The sequence below is a fragment of the Diabrotica undecimpunctata genome, chromosome 8 (genome assembly GCF_040954645.1).
Source record: "Diabrotica undecimpunctata isolate CICGRU chromosome 8, icDiaUnde3, whole genome shotgun sequence".
Taxonomy (NCBI): domain Eukaryota; kingdom Metazoa; phylum Arthropoda; class Insecta; order Coleoptera; family Chrysomelidae; genus Diabrotica; species Diabrotica undecimpunctata.
This window is the reverse complement of record NC_092810.1, coordinates 68382335-68401974: the sequence shown is the minus strand read 5'-3', so window position 1 is coordinate 68401974 and position 19640 is coordinate 68382335. Positions and strand designations below refer to the sequence as shown.

The 19640-nt window shown below is 31.5% G+C and overlaps 1 protein-coding gene across 4 annotated transcripts in view; it reads right to left on the bottom strand.

Annotated features, from left to right (window-relative positions):
• Positions 1-343: 343 nt before the first annotated feature.
• The window catches only part of Hip1 (Huntingtin interacting protein 1), a 135726-nt gene continuing 116429 nt past the window's right edge, over positions 344-19640 (bottom strand). For all 4 annotated transcript variants that reach the window (XM_072540442.1, XM_072540443.1, XM_072540445.1 and 1 more), the window contains 7 exons: positions 16066-16216; positions 15195-15503; positions 13112-13356; positions 11607-11759; positions 9448-9548; positions 6779-7008; positions 344-4324 (listed from right to left, as the gene is read on the bottom strand). In XM_072540442.1, coding sequence (XP_072396543.1) covers positions 4161-4324; positions 6779-7008; positions 9448-9548; positions 11607-11759; positions 13112-13356; positions 15195-15503; positions 16066-16216 — 1353 coding nt within the window. In that variant the 3' untranslated portion in view covers positions 344-4160. The remainder of the gene's footprint in view (positions 4325-6778; positions 7009-9447; positions 9549-11606; positions 11760-13111; positions 13357-15194; positions 15504-16065; positions 16217-19640) is intronic.

The window sequence follows — 19640 nt, the reverse complement described above, 5'->3', positions numbered from 1 at the left end:
TGACTTGGTCGTTAGGCGTTGGGTCAGTGACTGACCAAGCCTAACGGCCCGGATTCCACCCCGGTGAAGACACCATCTTTCAATTTCTAATTTAACTGGGCCGTCCCGTGCTTCGGAAGGTCTTAGGTCCCCGCTACGCAAATAGTCGAATGGAAGATGTATAATAAGCCAATTGGCCGCTGTACGACCAGTTATAACAACAAACGGCTTCCGAAAAATAAAAGGCGCCTCCCACCAGGTATTCTATTATCTTCCTCTTTTACTTCTTCCAGGAAGTTGCAACTCAGTAATTATTCGTATTAAGTGCTTATGATTTCGACGTTAACATAATAAAACACAATAATGAATTTAATACAATAATTTAATAATTGTAAATAGTACAATACAAATTCAGGTAATACAAACATATAAAATATATAATGGTAAAATGAATGTGTATAAACTACAACGGTATATAATATAAACACCAACAACAGTTGAAAAACTTGTTATTTAGACAAAAAATTGCCTATTAGAGAAACGCTATTGTTTAATAATATATTCGGCGAAGTAAGCTTCAATGTATTATTATTAAAGAGAGCTTTACACCTAAGCAATAAGGAACAATTAAGCATTAGCTCGAGCTTTAAATTATTAAAAACTAAATTTTAATATTTTTGGTATATTTGTATATCTACATCTTAGTTTAAAAGTACGAATACACGTTTATAAGTTATGTGATACACTTGAACTCAATTTCAGCTACGGTGTGATGTAATTGTTACAAAATGATGTACCATATATCGACACTATTACAAATATATTATTTATATGTTAAGCTTTATTAGAGTTTTGAATTTGTTCTAATTGCTTTGTCCGTAATCCTTAAATCCTTGGAGGGCCTTCGAATTAGCCATTAGAAAAATGCCAAGGATGTTTTTTTACCTTATCATTCTATTCCAACTGCAAGTAGACTGTTTGTAAATCGAATTTTGTACAACCATTTAGGGACAAATGTTTAATTAATTAGAAATAATTGGGACTGACTTGCGTTTAAACGTTTAAGTTAAAGTTTTAATTATCGGCTACTCGAATTGAATTACGTTTTACTGTATAGTTGATTTTGATGTATGTACAAATACCAACCATGAAAAGGTGTGCGAACCGACGTATTTTCGTATCGAATCAATCCTGTCGGACTCATCCCACTGAAAGCTGAACATTCAGCGGTGTATCTACGCCACTAAATTAATAAATATCTTATAAACATAACTTGAAGATTATATTATTTAAAAATTTTAAAAATTACGGTAAATTAACTGAATAATGTCAAATAAAAAACATCTCAAGCAACAGGTTAGTTGAGAACCTTCTCCTTTGTGTTCAGATTCGTAAGAAAAATGAGAGAAAGTTTATATAACAATAGAGTTTGATATTTCCACTTACTTCGAATTCTCTTCTTGAAGTACAAGAAAAGAATCTGATATAGAGTGCAGCAGAGAGAAAGTGAAGTAAATCCACTTATTTTTAAATTTAAATGACTGCGGTTATCAAAATAAGAGTGATTTGAACTTTGATAGTGATAACAATATTTAAAACCAATCAATGATCTTATGTAACATATTTATCCAGAAAGTTTCTCTACTATAGATCCCTATTCAGGTAGATTTGCGCCCGCCACTGTTTCAACACTATTTACTATTTACTTAATCAATATCATTAAAAAGTACAAAAATCTGTGTGGCGAAACCTCAACATAACTGGAGTTTGCTGTATCTGTATGCTGATATGTTCAACGTATTAAACAAATTGTAAACGTTGAAATGAATAGAAAGATTGATTATATTCTCTGTAAAATAATAATAGTATCTCTTTATACCGCTAGTGGGGCATTGGGATTATAGCAGGGTATTCTACTATTTCTTGGGCCTATAGTATAGAAGAAAGGTAACAATACCAGTGCTACGCTTTGACTGCCTATTATTACCCCTGGTTTTACCGCCTGAGCTATCTAGCTCTTATATTCGTTTTATATTTTCCTAAAGTTATTTGTATATTTTTATATATTTATTTTGAAGGATATAAAAGCTACTTGCACAAAAAATTCAAAGCAGAATATTTTTCATGAATTTGCGGGTTAGTGATCAAAATGATAAATACCAATATTATCATTCGACAAGTAGATTGTCAATCAGTTCTCTTCTTATTTTATACCTGGTATTGATCAAATACTATAATCTACAATGTAATGTAAAAATGGATAAAAATAAACACATTTATATGATGTTTGTGTGCCAATATATTATTAAACAATAGTTTAGCCATATTCTTAATATTATGGGGTTGATTAACTTATGATTTGAATCGTTAATTAAAAAAAAATAATTATAATTGTAATACTTATATTATGAGGTATTCACATCATTACTGACGTAAAATATAATTTGAGACTACGAATAAATATCTAAATAACCAAAAGTAACCATTATATTCATGACAATAGGGTCATCAATATGTAACAGAATATATAACAAACAGGTGTAAACAAGTCGATTTTTGAATAAATAATTGTTTAAATCCAGAGTCCAGTGTCATATTCTAACAACGACGAAGTTCTCTAAACATGGCAGATATATGAATTACATATTCGGTTTTCGAGGCAGCACAACAGCCCAAGAATAGTGGAAAAGTGTCCATTCTGTTTCGAACATCATATGATTGCAAAAATTCTGCCTGCAAGAAGAAGATCTGGAACCCTAATTATGATTCCTTCCGAACCAGGAAGAAGTTCGGCATTCATTCTATGACGTATCTGAATAGTATTAGTTACTGCCAAGGATGGAAAGGAAGGAAGGAAACTTCACTACAATTGATGTATGCAATCATCAATCGATGACTAACGACATCGATTTTTGTAAAAATTATCCTTGAATTGATCCAATTATTATCTAATTTTAAACTGTAGTTTGTCTTTGGTCATTCACTATACCTAATCACCCTCCAAACGATTCAAAATATCTGTTATAATGCTTTTTCTAAGCAAACATCTATTGCACCTGGCTGTCGAGGTTGATGAACAAGACATTAATTAGGTGTTCAATGATTTCTTTACAAATCACAACAGTATTTTATGTGGAATGCATTTTTACAAAATGAAAACTTTTTTGTTTTCAGCAAATCCCAAAAGTATATTTTTTAATCAAAACTCCGTGTTTTGTAATAAGATGGGTTCCCAACTCAATCTCAACAATTAATAGAAAAACAGACATTTTTATAAGGAAAAGCCTCGTTAAAGAACAAAGTAGCTACAAGTTTTAGTAAATTTTGTAATTTGGTTTCGCTTAGAAACTTCGCGTAGAACCTCTTAGGGTTTAAATTACTTTTTTGAAAAAGTTGGACTTTTTCCAACTAAAATTATTTATTTATTATCAATAATACAAAAATTGGAATAGTGTTTATATTCAATTGGTTTTAAATTTATATGATAATACTCACGCAGAATTCATTTTGTAGACATATACACTATCTGCATATTTGAATACTTCAGTAAACAAGTCAGTCTTTAAAATTTTTATAAATTTGTCCATTAGTAGAGTCACGAGGAAATACACGGAAATGCGTGTAGTAGGTCACTGAATATTTGATAGTTAAAAATGGATAAGTTGAAGAAAATGAATGACAATTAACATGTGGCATCGATCGACGCCATAATGAGAGAGCATAGGTTCAAATGATTTCAATATCGAAATGGGAATCGCCCAATAGGAATAATCAATCAATATCAAATTTCCGATAAGACCAGCAAAGAAAGATCAAGAAAAACATTTTATTGAGAGAGATACATGTCTGTGTAAAAGATTAAATAGTTGTATTGAGATAGAGGCAGAGATACAAAACTATTTGAGTAAATGCAGTAGTAATCATCTATAATAATAAAATCTTTTATTAAAAATTGCAAATTAGCTCAGTGGAGAAATCGTTTATATCAAAATAAAATTGGCGATTATTAAACGTTGTAAAAGGTTTATTTAGTATTAAATTTTAATTCTTTTATTTAATCCTATGATATAAACCCCAAAATATTAAGAACGTTCTCCATTCAACGATTATATCCTTACTATCTACATTAATAAATAGTTATGTAACGATTATTAGTTTAAATTGTCAATACTTAAGCTAATTCAAGTCTCGTTTTCTCCTGCTAATTGGTAATGATGTTTCCTGAGCCTTGAGAGTCTGTAACGTTCTTGTTCCAATTCTTTTTCTAACTCGAGAACTCTCACTTGTGAGTCCATTTCCAATCGTTTTGCTTGATGGAGAGTTAGATTAGAAACATCGAATTCCTCTGTAAATTACAAAATAAAATTATAAACAACTTTCGTTTAAACTGCTTGAAATTAGGAAAATAGTTATACCTTAATATTGTTCGGAAGTATGAATAGTAAAAGATAGTAAATAGTTATTGGAATAGGAAATGGAAGATTTACAATAAGCTGATTGGCTGCAGTACGACCGATTTACAAGAGACGGTTTGCATGAAAAAAAACCTTAGCGAGTCGCGACTTTGCCTTTAGTCTTACAGTGGTAATAATAAAATAAAGTGGTTATATGAGAACCTTGGAATTTTATATGGAACGGTATACAACTTTTACAGGGAGCATGCTGGTATGGGGTGAAATAGTCTACGATAGAAACTCGCCTTAAGTTTTTATTGAAAATAATAAATGCGAATGACTACGTACTGCAGTCTATTGCGCTGCCATGACTGCAAAGCTTAATTCAACCTATTTTCCAACAATAAAACGAATGTTCTTATGGTTATTATCAAGGTTCTTATAAGAAAATTATGTATAAATCTCATTGAAACTGGTAAACTCTTACTTAATGTTAAGATTTTTTTGAGAAAGACAAATATATTAATGTGATCCTATGTAGGAAGAATAAAACTCCACCCTGAATATATATATATATATATATATATATATATATATATATATATATATATATATATATATATATATATATTACTGCTTCACAATTGAAGTGTAGATATATTAGAAAAATATTTATATTACGTGTGTCAAAGTTCGAAATAAATAAAAGTCAAATTTTAATATGTTTACCACACAAACTTTATGCATAATCCATGTTCGGCAGTGAAAAGAAGTAAAAAAATACTTTTCAATAAAATAAATATATATATATATATAATATAGTCTCCCGTTTTATACCGCTGTCGCGGCTTTGGGAGTATAGCAGGGTAGTCTGCTATATCTAGGGCCTACGGTATACAAGGAAGGTAACATGGCCAGTGCTACGCTTCAACCGTCTATTATTACCCCTGGTTTTACCCAAGGTACTCATTTTTATTCAGGCTGAGTCGACCTGGGGCCTATAGACATTTTTAAAATGTCTAGATGTTCTTGCCGGCGGTAGGATTCGAACTCCGGACCACCGGCTTACGAGGCAAACATCCTACCGCTTGCGCTACGCAGACCCTAAAATAAATAAATAATATAAAATCAATGAAAAATTAAAAAAAAAAAAGAAAGTCATAATAAAATTGCCATGTTTATAAATAATTTAAAACATTGTAGGGCCGCCGTTCGTTCTTTTTAATGCTGTTACTCTGTTTGGGAATGTCAGTATTAAATTATCAATAAAATTTTGAGGTATTATATCCCAAATTCTTTGCAATTCATTAAATAATGGTTGTCAAGTTTGAGGTCGGTTTAAACTTCTGGACATTTCTGCCCAAACGTGTTAGATGCAATTGATGTCCGGAGAACACGATGGGCACTTCATGCTTGTAATTTCATGATAATCTATCCATTTTCTCACAATTCTCAAGCGGTGATGACGGGCATTATTGTAGATAAAAACAAATCTTTAACCTATAGCACCAACAAATGGGGCTATTATTGGCTCCATGACCCCGTCACGATATTTTACAGCCGTCACTGTTTCATTAATTAAAATTACTAAGTCAGTGCGTCCGTTATAACATATGCCCTCCAGCGAGAAATTGATCCGAATCCAAAGACAGTGGTTGAATCCATTAAATGTTCATTATATCATTGCTCTTTTTCTATCCAGACCAATATTCTACCATCAAACGTATATAAACATAATCTTGATTCGTCAAAACAGAGACAATGTCTCCAGTCTTGAAAGCTCCATTGACTGTGTCCATCGCCCAACGATATCCGCGTGCACGTTGTCCGTTCTCACTCTCATTTAACATGCATGCAACCGTCTGCTGATAGTTTGCCTAGAAATCACCCTTCCGTAGCCGACCTGAAGAAGCTAATAATCATTGATGCTGTGTATGTTTCTTTTACCCCTGTTTCTTAGCATGTAGTTCATTATCATTCATTCAGCATAAGTTATGGCTCTTTCTCGTCATCACCCATATATATACGCTACAGATTCTGTCTCTATATAGCGATTCCAAGCCCTGCTGCTTACAACACTCTGACACACATTCAGTCGCATAGTGATTTCCAATTGAGACAAACCTTCCTATCCCCAACGCACTAGCTGTCCAACTTGCACAGTCTTTAAACGTCTTAAAGGTAGTACGAAGTACTGAAAAGTAAAAAAAAAACAAGAATGAAAAAGTAGCATGTAAAAAGCATTTGCTATCAATTCTTGTTAAGGGCCGTATCCATTACAATTAAATCGGAATATTTTGTAAGACAAATAAATAAAAAAATTACAAAGGATAAAAATATCCACTTCAATTAATGAGCAGTGTACTTCGTTTCAAGAATAAAAGTCAATTTTGAAATATTTATACCTGACTCATCAATTAGTTCGCTGCAATCTTTAACAGTGGCAACAACAGTTCCTGTTGCTGTGGTAACTCCTTTAGACGCCTGCGTCAACTGTTGCAAGTTATTGCTATTTCTATCTGCTTTAACTCGACTGGCTACTACTAATTGAGCTGTGGAGGCAGCTATTTCTTGAGCCGCTACCACTAATTGTTCCAACTTGCCGTTAGATTGAACTACTTTATCAGCTGCTGTTCTAAAATATAAAATATTGGTTATCAAGAACATCATCAATTATATAATGAAGATATAAATAATAAAAAAGGTAAAAAAAATTCAAGAAATTGTTGTTTGTTCCGAATGTCACCTGCACCATTAACAAATTTTTGCTGAATATTTCGTCTGCATTGCTGTTAAACATATACTGTTTACGTCTGACAGACCCATCAGTCGTACTAAATATTAAATTAATAATAAAATGTAAATAAATATCAATTTAATTATTACATAAACTAAATAACATGTTTAAAAATAAAAGTTGAGTATAGTTTGAAATGAATTTATTAACAACTAACGTTAAAAATTAATACAAGGCCAGTATAAATAGTAGTGACGTTTTCTTCAATTACAATTTTTTGTTCCTATGCCAGACACATAATGTACCAATGATTTTTTTTATTATTGCCAATTCTTTATAAAAAACAAAACACGATAACTCCCATTTTCAAGAGACCTGTTGAATTCCTCCAATTTTCCCAAATTCCCAATGGGGAAAAAACAAAAAACAAGACAAGTGATAACAAAAAGTGTAATAAAGATAGTATTTGTTTGAATTAATAACAAGTAGAAAGTTGTACAGGAAACAATAAAAGAAAAGATACTAAAAAAGTGGTACAGTAGGCGGTACAGTAGACTAGCGCGAAGCCTCATACTATGTATTCTTTAAAAATTTAAATAATATTTTTACAATTAAAAAATGTAATTTTAATATTTATTTAATATTTATAACAAATTATATTATATTAAAATAATTCAATAAATTATTATGTTTGCTCCTAACGCAATCCGCTAACGTATCAACATAGCATAGGTTGTTTATTTCTGACAGACCCGTCAAAGTCAGACTAAATATTACTTAAATTAATAATAAAATACAAATAATTATCATTTGATGGTAAATTTAATTATTATATAAACAAAATAATACATGAACGTAAGCAAAAAAAGAAGACACAAATGATAGAACTGATAATACATGCACACAATTTCGAAGAGTACTAGTCAACAGAAGAAATGAAAGTATAGATATAAAAAAAGGATTCGAGCGAGAAATACAGCGTTTTATAGAAATAAAAAAATGTTTAAAGATGAAGAAGATAAGTCGAAACTCAAAAATGAAAATCTACAAAACGACCATAAGACCAATACTAGGATATGCTGCAGAAACTTTTACAGAAACAGCAAGAGAAAAAGAGCAATTGAAAGTTTTTGAGAGGAAGATTATCAGAAAAATACTGGGACCAAAGAGGGAAAGCGAAGAGGATGCAAGACAATGGATGAATCACGAAATACAAGAATGGATGGGTCAAGAGAAGGGTCATAGTTAGAACAATAAAAGCACAAAGAATTAAATGTTATGGACACATAATGAGAAGAGAGAACAGCAATCCGTTAAGAGTTATAACGGAATGGATGCCACCAGGTAAAAGAACCAGAGGCAAACCTAAGCTGAGACGAGAAGTGTCTTAAAAATTTAAACACATAATTCAATATTGTTATTAATTGAATGGCATTTATGAATTTTAAATTTTGACTTTTAATTTTTTACTTTTCATTTAATGTTTGTATTTTGTTAGTTATTTTTTATGCTGTTTTTAATTCAAACCTGCTTAAAATATATACATGATGACTATTTAAGCTGGATTTATAGTTTGACGTACTGTAAACGTAGACGCACTGGAAAAAGATCAACATAGAATTTTGTGTACTCTTATTTATAAATGAACGTAAACGCTTGACGGAACCGTAAGTGAAACGCACTGCAACGGAAGAGTTGGCCAACTTTCATCTTTTACAGTGCGTTACTTGCGTCTGGTCAATAAAAAGGAAGAATTTTGTGCTGTCAACCAAAGTGAACTGTCTGGCCCGCCCACAATTTTGTAAAGTTGCTTATCAACATATTCGAATTTTGATTTTGTTGATTATTTGTTACAATGGACGTTAAGAATTTATAACATAATAATAATAAATAATAAAATGATATTATAGTATCATGGTCACCAACTCTAGCCACTATTTTTACTCATGCACAAAAATTCCACTCCGTCGATTTATAAATTGAAATAATATTTACAGTCCGTTTATTACGTCTCCAGTGCGTCTACGTCTACAGACCGTCAAACTATAAATCCAGCTTTAGAAACGAATTGATCGAGAGTAGCGAATCCATGTGAAGAACCACTATTTCGTGACGCAAAAAATCATTCATTCAATCTAAATCTTCAAATAGCTTAGCCGAACAGATGCGTATTATTAAACTTCTGTTTTATGTATTATTATTTATTTTATATTATATTATCTGTGGAGTCGACTACACAATAAATGATGTAGTCTTACGCAAGATAAAACCTCTTCAGAGAATTTTTTTTTATTAAAAAAAATACTTTTGACAATTTTTATTATAAGTAATACTTACAATAAAAGTTTTGCTGCTACAGCAACAGCCTTAGCAGCTGAAATAAATCCATCGGTCCATTGATGATTTCTTTTGTAAAACTCTTTTGCACTAGCTGTACCCTAAAATACATGGTAATTTACAAATTTACATCGTCATTGGTCAGAAAACGTAAACAAAAATATAATAATAAACAGGCTAAATCATAGTTTCTTAATGCCAATACGCAAAAGTAAGTAAATCGAATGACATGTTGGCGCTTACAATGTTATGATTTGCGCTTGTAGATATTGGTTTTTGGTGTTTGCCCAATATATGTTAAATTGCAGTCTTTACAATTTGCTTTATAAACAACATCCGATTGATGATCTTTAGTAACATTGGGTTTAAATTTTGAAAAATATTTTCCGGATGTTTTTGACGATTTATGTCCAACATTGATGTCAATATATCAAACCTTGTAATCGCTAGCAAGTAATTCACGTTGCTTACTTTTGCAGTATGGGCTCATGTGTATATATTGCTCAGTGTGGTATTTGTGTTTATTATTAATTCATTTATTATTTTTATAATTAAGTTCGTAATGGTGTAAGTTTTGCATTGCTTTTCGTTTCTCTATTATAGTAGAGTCCCTGCCACAACATACAAAAGTAAGGCCCTTTACGGGATACTTGTGCATAATTTCTCAAAATATACTGTAGGCCAATAATACGAAATAATTCAGGTACCGTTAGCCTCAGTTGTAAGGTAGTGATAAATACAAGATGATAATCTCCAAAATTATCACTCCATAAACACATGAATTTCCGTATGTGTTAACTGAGGCATGCTATAGATCAAACTGCTGATCAACTGTTGCTGTAGATCAAAAGATATAATGTAAGTGTCTGAGGTTTTAGCAGATCTAGTGTCGTTGGACTTTGGCAGCTGCTTCGGCTTCTCGGTGATGCAATTATTGCTCGACTTTTACGGAGGTATCTCCAGTTTTTAATCGTATGGCAAAGCTGTCACAAATAGAGCAAATGTAAACTCTAAGCCTTTGAAATGCGACTGAAATTTATATCAGCGGATAAAAATAGGTTGTTTGTATTTTTTGCACGAGCATAGTGACTGACATGTAGGAAAACTCTTAATGTGCTCCATTATTTTATTAGTCCACTTTGCCCCATTTGGAGATTTTCGCTAGCCACCTATTTAATAAATTCTGTAGATTTTTCCCATCAACACATTTTTTCCAATTAAGTGCATCCTTCACGCAGTAACTCCAAATGTTAGTTAAACTTTGTATGTGTTTTTTCTATACGGACTCGTAATTTCTTTGTAGTAATCATTCCTGTGATAGTTTTAATATCTCTGCCTGTTCAAGAGTTTCCTCATTAGCTGTTAACCGTTTATCATTATTGTGTGATGATTTTTAAACATTAATAAACATAGTTTTCTTAATATTTATTGAAAGGTCATAGTCTTTTGCATGATCCCCAGTCTCTGCAAATCTTTAAGATTTTATGCCAAAATAACAGGATTATCTTAACTAATGTTGTTAATTCTAGAGGTTCTATTGACCTTTACTTCAGCAGTTTCTCCCTCAAGAGTCGCTTTAAAAATTTCGTCAGAGTATGCATTGAAAAGAAGTGGTGACCGCCCTGTCTCACCTCTCTTTTAATTTCGATTTCTTCTGATGTGTTTTCATTAATGCGCACTAATGCTCATTGTGTATAATAAAGATGTTTTATGAACTTAATTAGCCTGTTTGTTTCGCTTTCAAGACTTCCATAAGCTGTTTGTGAATGACTTTATCAAACGCCTTATTATAATCTATTAAACACACGTACATATTTTGGTTTCAAGCATCTCTGGATTAATACATTGAATATACAGACCTGGGCTTCATAAGTCTGCATAAACAAATTCTATATGCATTTTTATATGAAAAGTTTGTTTTAATTATCGTATATAAGAGCAGAAACATATTACAAAAAATATCTAACCTCTTTAATCAATATCAATTGTCTAAGTTTACTACCGATTACATATGCTACACTGACAATTTCTAATAACTAACTTGGGATAAATAATTATCTGCTAGTGCAGGGACAGCTATCATAAGAGAATTAATAGAATTTGTAAAGAATAGGAAAAAATAATTTTAGATGAGTAAATTAATAAACAAAACTTCTTACCCTCCCTTGAGCAACAATTTCACCTTGTAAAAGTTTTGATTTTTGAACTAATATTCTAATAGCTTGCATCAATTTTGTACATGAGTCCAGAATTTTTTCATTAACTTCTAATTTAATACCAGAATCAGCAGCTCTAGATGTGGTAAGCATATCCTGAAATAAAATAAAGTAGTTATTATATCTAGGTCATATGTAGATGCATGATGGTAAACATCGAAGACAGAAGTTAACAGTATAAAAAGCGTATAAAAAAAACACATTCTCATAAATACAAGTCATTCTAGTGTGACTTCATATCACGGCGAGAAAGTATTCTAAAAATAATAAAAATCATGAAATCCATATACAGCGAAGTGGAGCAGAATATCTCTGATACACAATTTGGTTTCCTAAATGGATGCCCTACCCGTAGAGTAATTTATATTTATTTTGTCACAGACGAAAAATCTTTTCGAGAAAGTAAGGAACGACAATAAAAATTTATGAAACTACTCAAATAGACGGACACCAAACCTCCTGTGTAATTTAATATTTATTCAGACAATCACTTAGAAAACAATTGATGAGGAAACAACAGATACCAGATATTCTGATTAATGGAGCTTCCATAAAAACCATCCTACATAACGATACTGTTATTGACATAATCTGAAGCAGTATATCCATAGTAGTCGTAAATCAAAAAGTTAGAAACTTACTTAAAGTACAAAAATGTATGATAAAAAAAGAATATGGTTTTGTGTTGAAGCCTTAGTTCTTTATTTTATTCTTGGATAATATGCTATTGGATATGTTATTTCTTAATAATACAGTAGAATTATACAAAAATTATTGAGAATTTATAATCAGGTTAAATCATGAAAAATTCGAATGATTTATAGATGAAATAAACGAGAATGAATTTCGCCCACTTTTGATGAAATAGAATATTGTTAAAACAATCATTTAATTAAAAAAAAAAAACAAAAATCGTCCGTTTTTGGGAGATACATCATTCAGAAAAACTTTTGGAAGATATTTGACGATAGACATTTCAAATTTTTTTGACGTTGAAATATTTCAACACGGTTAATTAAGGCTTAGGCAAAACTTTTTCCACTTTACTATGCATTTCATATGCATGGTAAAGTAGTAGCAGAACAAATCTTGCCGTTAAATTATTAGGCACTTGTGGTACGGGGAGGGTAATTTGGTGATTGACCATAGTGTAGGTGTGCATGGGTGTATGTGTACTTTGTGTTTATGCGTATGTGTGCGTGTGTGATCCAAAGTATACAGAATAAATTCCTATTTACGGAGTCTATAAATCAATAGAATTTCTCATATGGCAAGTTGTAACGGATAATAATGAGCTTTTTTCTAATTCTAAATAGATTATAAAATATTTAAATACGACACTTTTAAATACTAGTTCTTCTTCTCGCTCACCTTATGCCCTATAAGAGCGTTGGAGATAAATAATATTTTAAAAGTGTTTATTATTGCGCTAACATACTTAAAATTACCTGTATTCTATTTGCTGCTTCTTCGATTGCTTTGTCCATAGCACTCATCTCATCTTCGAGCATATCTACTAAGGTCTCAGCTTTTTCGCCTAAAAGGGAAGCACCTATGCTATCTGCTAGAGCTGCTAATTCCTCTAATTTTTGTTTGGCTTCATTAGCTGTAGGTTCAGAGTCTTCATTTTGTTTTAATGAAATAAGAAGTTTTAACACTATTTTTCCCAAATCTTTACATGCCTCGGCCACTTCTGTAATTAAGAAATTGTTGATTAGTTATTTACAAACAATAAGGAAACACACTTATTAATTCTATAAAATAACCCTATTCATAAAACCAACTGTCTAAGTTAATTTAGAAATTAGTGTATACTTTTTATAGTAGCATTATGGATACGACTACTTATTCTTTTCACTATTCTCGGTACATACATGTCCCAACAGATATTGATGAGAAAGGTTAGTTCTTATTTAGACCAAAAATGCTCGCATCTCTTCGCTTTCAATGTTTTTAAATCCTTGTTGAGACAGGTAACACAAAAAACACCTTATCGTGTCACCCAATATTCAGTAATGGCGAATAAAATCAAACAGGTATAGTCGGTTTGCTAATCCCAGTCCAAACTGTCTAGTGAATTTAGTCATAACTTTTTTGCGAAGTTAGTTTTGACAGACTAGAACTGGCTGGAAATTACTATACAACCAAGCACACGTGCTCATAGCCAATATTATAATGTATTAGTAAACAAATGTAAATAAAATAGAACTTTAAAACGAATTACCGACAATCATTATTTATTTATTTACACCATACAATGTATTGATAACAAATCATACAATTATTTATTGTACAAAATAAAAATACATCGAGGAAATAAAGTCCACAAAATTAAACAGTCTCAGAAAACGTTAAGACAAACATACTTCATTGTTGACGTTTTCCTAAGATGGCGTCAACATAAACTTTGGTTTTATTATCTTACAAAATAAGTTCACTATGCAAAGAGGATTTAGGAAAGTAAATATTAGTAATTTTGCAACAATTGACTCCGTTATACTAGATAGATTCGTGTACAATAGTAATTTTTGTTCATTAAAATTCGAGGGTGTTGAAAACTTCCATTTAAGTATAAAAAAGTTAATATCAAATTATAAGTGCTAAATGGTCAAATTTAATTTCAGATTTTGATTAGGGATTTATTTTGATGAATAAGTAACATTTAATACAAAGACAAAAACGATTGTCAGGTTATCAGTATTGTTTTGCACAACTGTTGAGAGCTTTTTTGAAGTCATAATAAAGAGCAAATATTCCACTTATATCTTTGTTCGAATATGGATCTATGATGTCTCTAGAAAGCCCTGAAATTAGTATTTCCACCACCAGAGAAAAACTCAGTACATTCTGGTCGGTTACATATACAGGCAAGATATCAACAAAAATAGCCAAACACATAAAAAAGAAAGGAATAACACTAGCTTTTAGAACAAACAACAACTTAATCAAATATATTAAAAACAACAAGAGCCAAAATAAAAAGTACTTACCCAGTGGTGTATACAAACTTAAATGTGGCGACTGCCCAAAAACTTACATCGGTCAAACTTTTAACAAACGTATAGCAGAACATAAAAGGGCTTTCAATAATAGAACAACAGATTCTACATACGCACTTCACCTTTTAGATCATAATCATTCTTTTAATGAGGAATTTCAAATCCAAAATAAAGGCCTTAAGCTATCTTTATTAGGATCTATGGAAATTAACAAATTAAAAATGCAGACATAATTCTGAATGACCAACTTGAAACAAAAAGTTCCCCCCTCCTCAAGCTATTCAGTTAAAGACTATAAACTGTAAACACATACCAAAAATAGATCATTTGAGAAAGGCACTCTGTCGAAACAGCTGTAGTGAGAAGATATTATAATAAATGTTGTGGAAGTTTTGAAAACAAAGTTTTCAGTGTTTTATTGTTATATTTATACTAATATAAGCGTCCGCTGTTTACAAGACCCGTTCGAAATTGTACATAGATGACCAATTACTAAAATAATCAATATAAATATAAACTATATATAACTTACTTTCTCCAAAAGATATATCGGGACTCGTGTTGCAAGTAGCCCTTCCCTGTAAAATATATGTGGCATGTCTATGTGCAATTCTGTTCGCAACAGTTACAATGCTAACATAATCATTATTCGTTATATTCGTACTTTCTTCTAATGAGCTCTTGCATCCTTCCGTTAAACTTCTTAAGTAATCCGAAGAACAGGTAAGTGCAGTCAAAGCAGGATTGTCAATCTCGTCGATTGCGTGCCTAAGAATGTCTTCGCTGCTTTCTAACGATTTAGTAACAATTTCTTTAATCTTTCTCTGTAGATCAGATTGCTCTGAAATAGAAGATATGATTAGTTAATTCTATTTTAGCATTTCCTTCACCAACAAATAAATTTGCAAAATAAATGTAAACGCGAAAATGATTTTGAGTTCAAAAGAGAGAACTACGAAAAGAATATTCCGAACTTAAGGAGGAATGGGATGTATTCCCATATAGTTATTATCTATGTAATATGCATAATAAAAAATATTTTAAAATGTTGATACTAACTAAAGAAATGTTGAAACTAACTCAAAATACTATGAATGTAACGTAATAGTCAAAAATAATGTAAATTACACATTAAACTTTAACACGTTCTAATTAGCTGGTTATGTTTAAATAATTAACATATATTTATGGCCTTAATTGTTATATTATTTATTTAAATATACAAATTTTCTGGTTTCTTTTTTTTTAGATATGGTTCAACATCTTTGTTCCACATATAAAATTTTTACGTAAATATTGATTGACGTGTAAGAAAAGCTTAAGTGGAACAAAAACATTAAAAAATAGATTTCTATGAATTTAAACGAAATTTCAATGTTTTTTCTTTTGAAGTATTGAAATACCTTTGGTTAGTTGCCTTTCCAGGTCCAAAAGTTTGTATGATAGTTCCTCAGAATTCTTCTTTAGTTCTTCCTTCTCCTGCATTACTAATGCTAGTTCATGTTTTATGCCATCTTTTTCTCGACATGCATCCATCACACTTTTTTTGAGTATCTGTAACAAATATCCACGGTCAACTTAATTGGTCAAAAATGAATAAAGTATAATATACGATTTTCAATAATATACGAGGGTTAATTCCTTTGCATCGTCTCTTACCCATTGTTAAATCAAAATAATTGTTTATCTCCAACCTAAAACAGCTTGCCTACAGTAGATGTCGGATTCAAGAATCACACTGTCACAATGACGTGTCAACAAAGGGCGGTGATAAAATACTTTCGTTTAGAAGCATTAGGGGAGTCTCCAGAGTCATATGAAATATTGACGGTAGTGTAGTGAATTTAAATGTGGTAGACAGTCAGGTATAAACGAACATGCAAGTCGAGCTCCTAAAATGTTAGAAAAATATCTTGTTGCAAGATGTGTGACTATTAGACAAATAATTAAAGATATTGATCTTTCATACTAATATACTCATTGCTGAATTGAACATGAAAAAAATGTTTGTAATATGGGTACCATAAATGTTAATAGATATATTAGAATGATACAAGCCAGCTCGAAAAGACATTTTGAGATATCAAAGTCCTCTTGATGCGGTAAAAGATCCGTAATTACGATCTAAAAACCAAAATACAGAGTAAGGATACACAAATAGGTTCAAGGTGTAGCATTTGCATTTTCCTTGGTATAAATTTAAATCCCCTCGTATATGTATATTAAAATACCGAAGAGTAATTTCAGTGTATTTCAGTATCCTATCTTAACAGTTAAAATACCCGAAATATATATCGATCCCTTTTGTTTCGTCAAGTTGATATAAACACGTTTTAAAAGTTTGTTTACATTTCACAGATGCTTATTTCCCCGGCATTCTTTTGATCGAAAACCACTTTTAGGATATTCTGTGTTTCAAATAAATATTCCAGTTATATATTTTGTTTATTCTAAGTTGGGAAGCGAATGATTTTTAAGAATTACGGCATTTCTCACTTGGGTCGCTGTAAGAGACAGTCGGCTTAGGTGTGGATCCAAATTTTACATCAAATTTGAAATGTTCCTCGTTGTTCGTCTCTTTTCATGAAAAATATGTAATGTATTGTGGCAGTTAATGGTTCAGTTAAAGTTTTAAGTGAGGATTGGAAGAATCGTCGTTTCCATCCTCGTTTTGTTTCTCCCTGGTTGTCATTCCAGGCTTTTTGGCAGTTTGGAGATGAATTTGTTCGTATGTTCGTTACACAGAGAGTGAAGCCCAGTTCTACCCCAGAACCACCAGTGACGTCCAGTTACAGAAAATTCAAAGTGTTTTAGTGAAAAATCCAGGTAACTTTTTGTTTCAAATTTTAAAGTAAAGACAGACATTTTTTTCTAAACTAATAATTGCTTTCATTAAAATTTAAAAATTTTAATATTTAATATTGTAAATCTTAAGGCATAGTTAGCTGTCATTTTAATTGTTGTTTTAAATTTAATGTTAACATAAGACAGCTGGCTTTATTATTTTCGATATTTATTTGTTTTGTTTAAAAAAAAAGGTTAACTGTAAGTTTATGTAATATCTCCAACTCCTAGATCTTGTAAAGGGATGACATGTAAGTTTTCTTTGTTATTTTTGTACTCTGTAACTATTAATCTAGTAATTTGTGCCATTTATTTTTGTAACTGTTTGTGGCGAGACACAATAAATGTTTAATTTTTTGTAAACCATTTTGTTTGTTTATCTTGACTAACTCTCTAACCCTTTTTTTTAGTTTCATTTGAAAAGATATATTTTTTATGTTTAATAATTACTTCAATAGTTACAACTAGCTGTTGTAATGGTTATAATTTGGCACCTCGAAGCGGCGTCCTTTTTAAATTGCTAGAGGTATTTCCGGTTTCCTTTTGTTTTGTTTGTCCCAAGAGATTCACGTTAGTACCCCTTTGTTTCATTTTTTGTAGTTGCTCCAATCCGACCCCTTGCCATTTACTTATCCTCTACCCCAGCTCTCCAAACAAACCCTGAGTGCCGTTCGCACAGTTTCGTTTATTTAGTTTGCCCTATCTCTACTCCCAATAATTTCTGTCTCCAATTTTCTACCCCTTATAATAATACCCCATGTGGTAGGCAAAATATTTCGTTACAAAGGAAAGTCAGAATAACCGGATTTTTTAATTATAAAGGCAAAATGGCATACTATAATACCTTTTAACTCCAAAATAGAAAGAGGCGAAAGACGAAAGAGTGACTTAGTTGGAAGTATGACGTGTGAACAAGAAATGAACGAGGTGATTGACTAATAAGATCGAAAGAAGTAATTGGTTACTCCGAACGGAGGAAGGAAAACAATCCCGAACGATATAAAGAATTAGATAGAAATGTCAGTAAAAAGGTAAAAGACGCTAAAGGGAAATTGTTACGAGAAAAATATCAAGAAATACAAGAGATAGAAAGAATGCACGATAGCTTTAACATGAACAAAACGATAAGAGTTTACGTATTGTTACAAGAAAATACAGTCTGGACGATTAGTAGACGAGACCACACTAATTGCAGACAAGGAAGAACAGTTACGGACATGGGAAATTTTCATCAAAACTTAATATTCCTTTTTGTATATTTTTTACAAAGTGTTTTATACTTTGTTTTAAATAGAAAGTTGCAACTTATTTCTACATGACGATGCGTTCTAAGATATTTCCTTCCACAATCCTTCCATTACGAGGTATTGAGCGCGGGAAAACCAGCACAGAAGTGTTGTTTACCGAACTCAACGTCCTCAAAAAGTTAACGTCTGTACTTACATTTTAGAAGACCACATAATAGGTCCATTTTAATTGAGGGCAATTTGAATAGTAGAATATACCTCGATTTATTATAGAATCATGTTCTTCCCGCTATTCTCAATCTTCCTGATGTAAATCTGGAGAATGTTTGGTTTCAACAAGACGGCTGTTCAGTTCACAACGCTCGAATAATTAGGATGTATTTAAACAATACTTGCCTGAATCGAGTTATCAGTGGAACAGGCGATATTAAGTGGCCTGCACGATCGCCAGATCTTACATTACTTCTTTTTTTTTTGGACATTTAAAAAGCATCATCTACGATCATCCTGGGGCTAGAGCCCAAAATTTGGATTAATTTAAAAAATCTAATAAGAGAATTCTCCAGCAGATAGAGCAGAAACTCTTTCATCTGTCCGCAGAAGTTTTGATGGATACTGTTCAGCAGGAGAAGGTCAAAGAGTATATTTTTGTTTTATCTTTTAAAAGAAATGCACTTTTATTTTTAATTCAACCACAAAAAATTGTTCACATTATTATAACCTATCATCATTGCCTATGATCGCCTACAACCCGTGAATTGTCAGTTTTTCGGAAACGCATCAAAGGGAATCGTTTGATGCTTGTGGTTCGACATACTATTACGGACGATTGTGTGGACGCTTGGAGGATGTTTGTGCCGAACATAAACGATCACACGATCAACCAT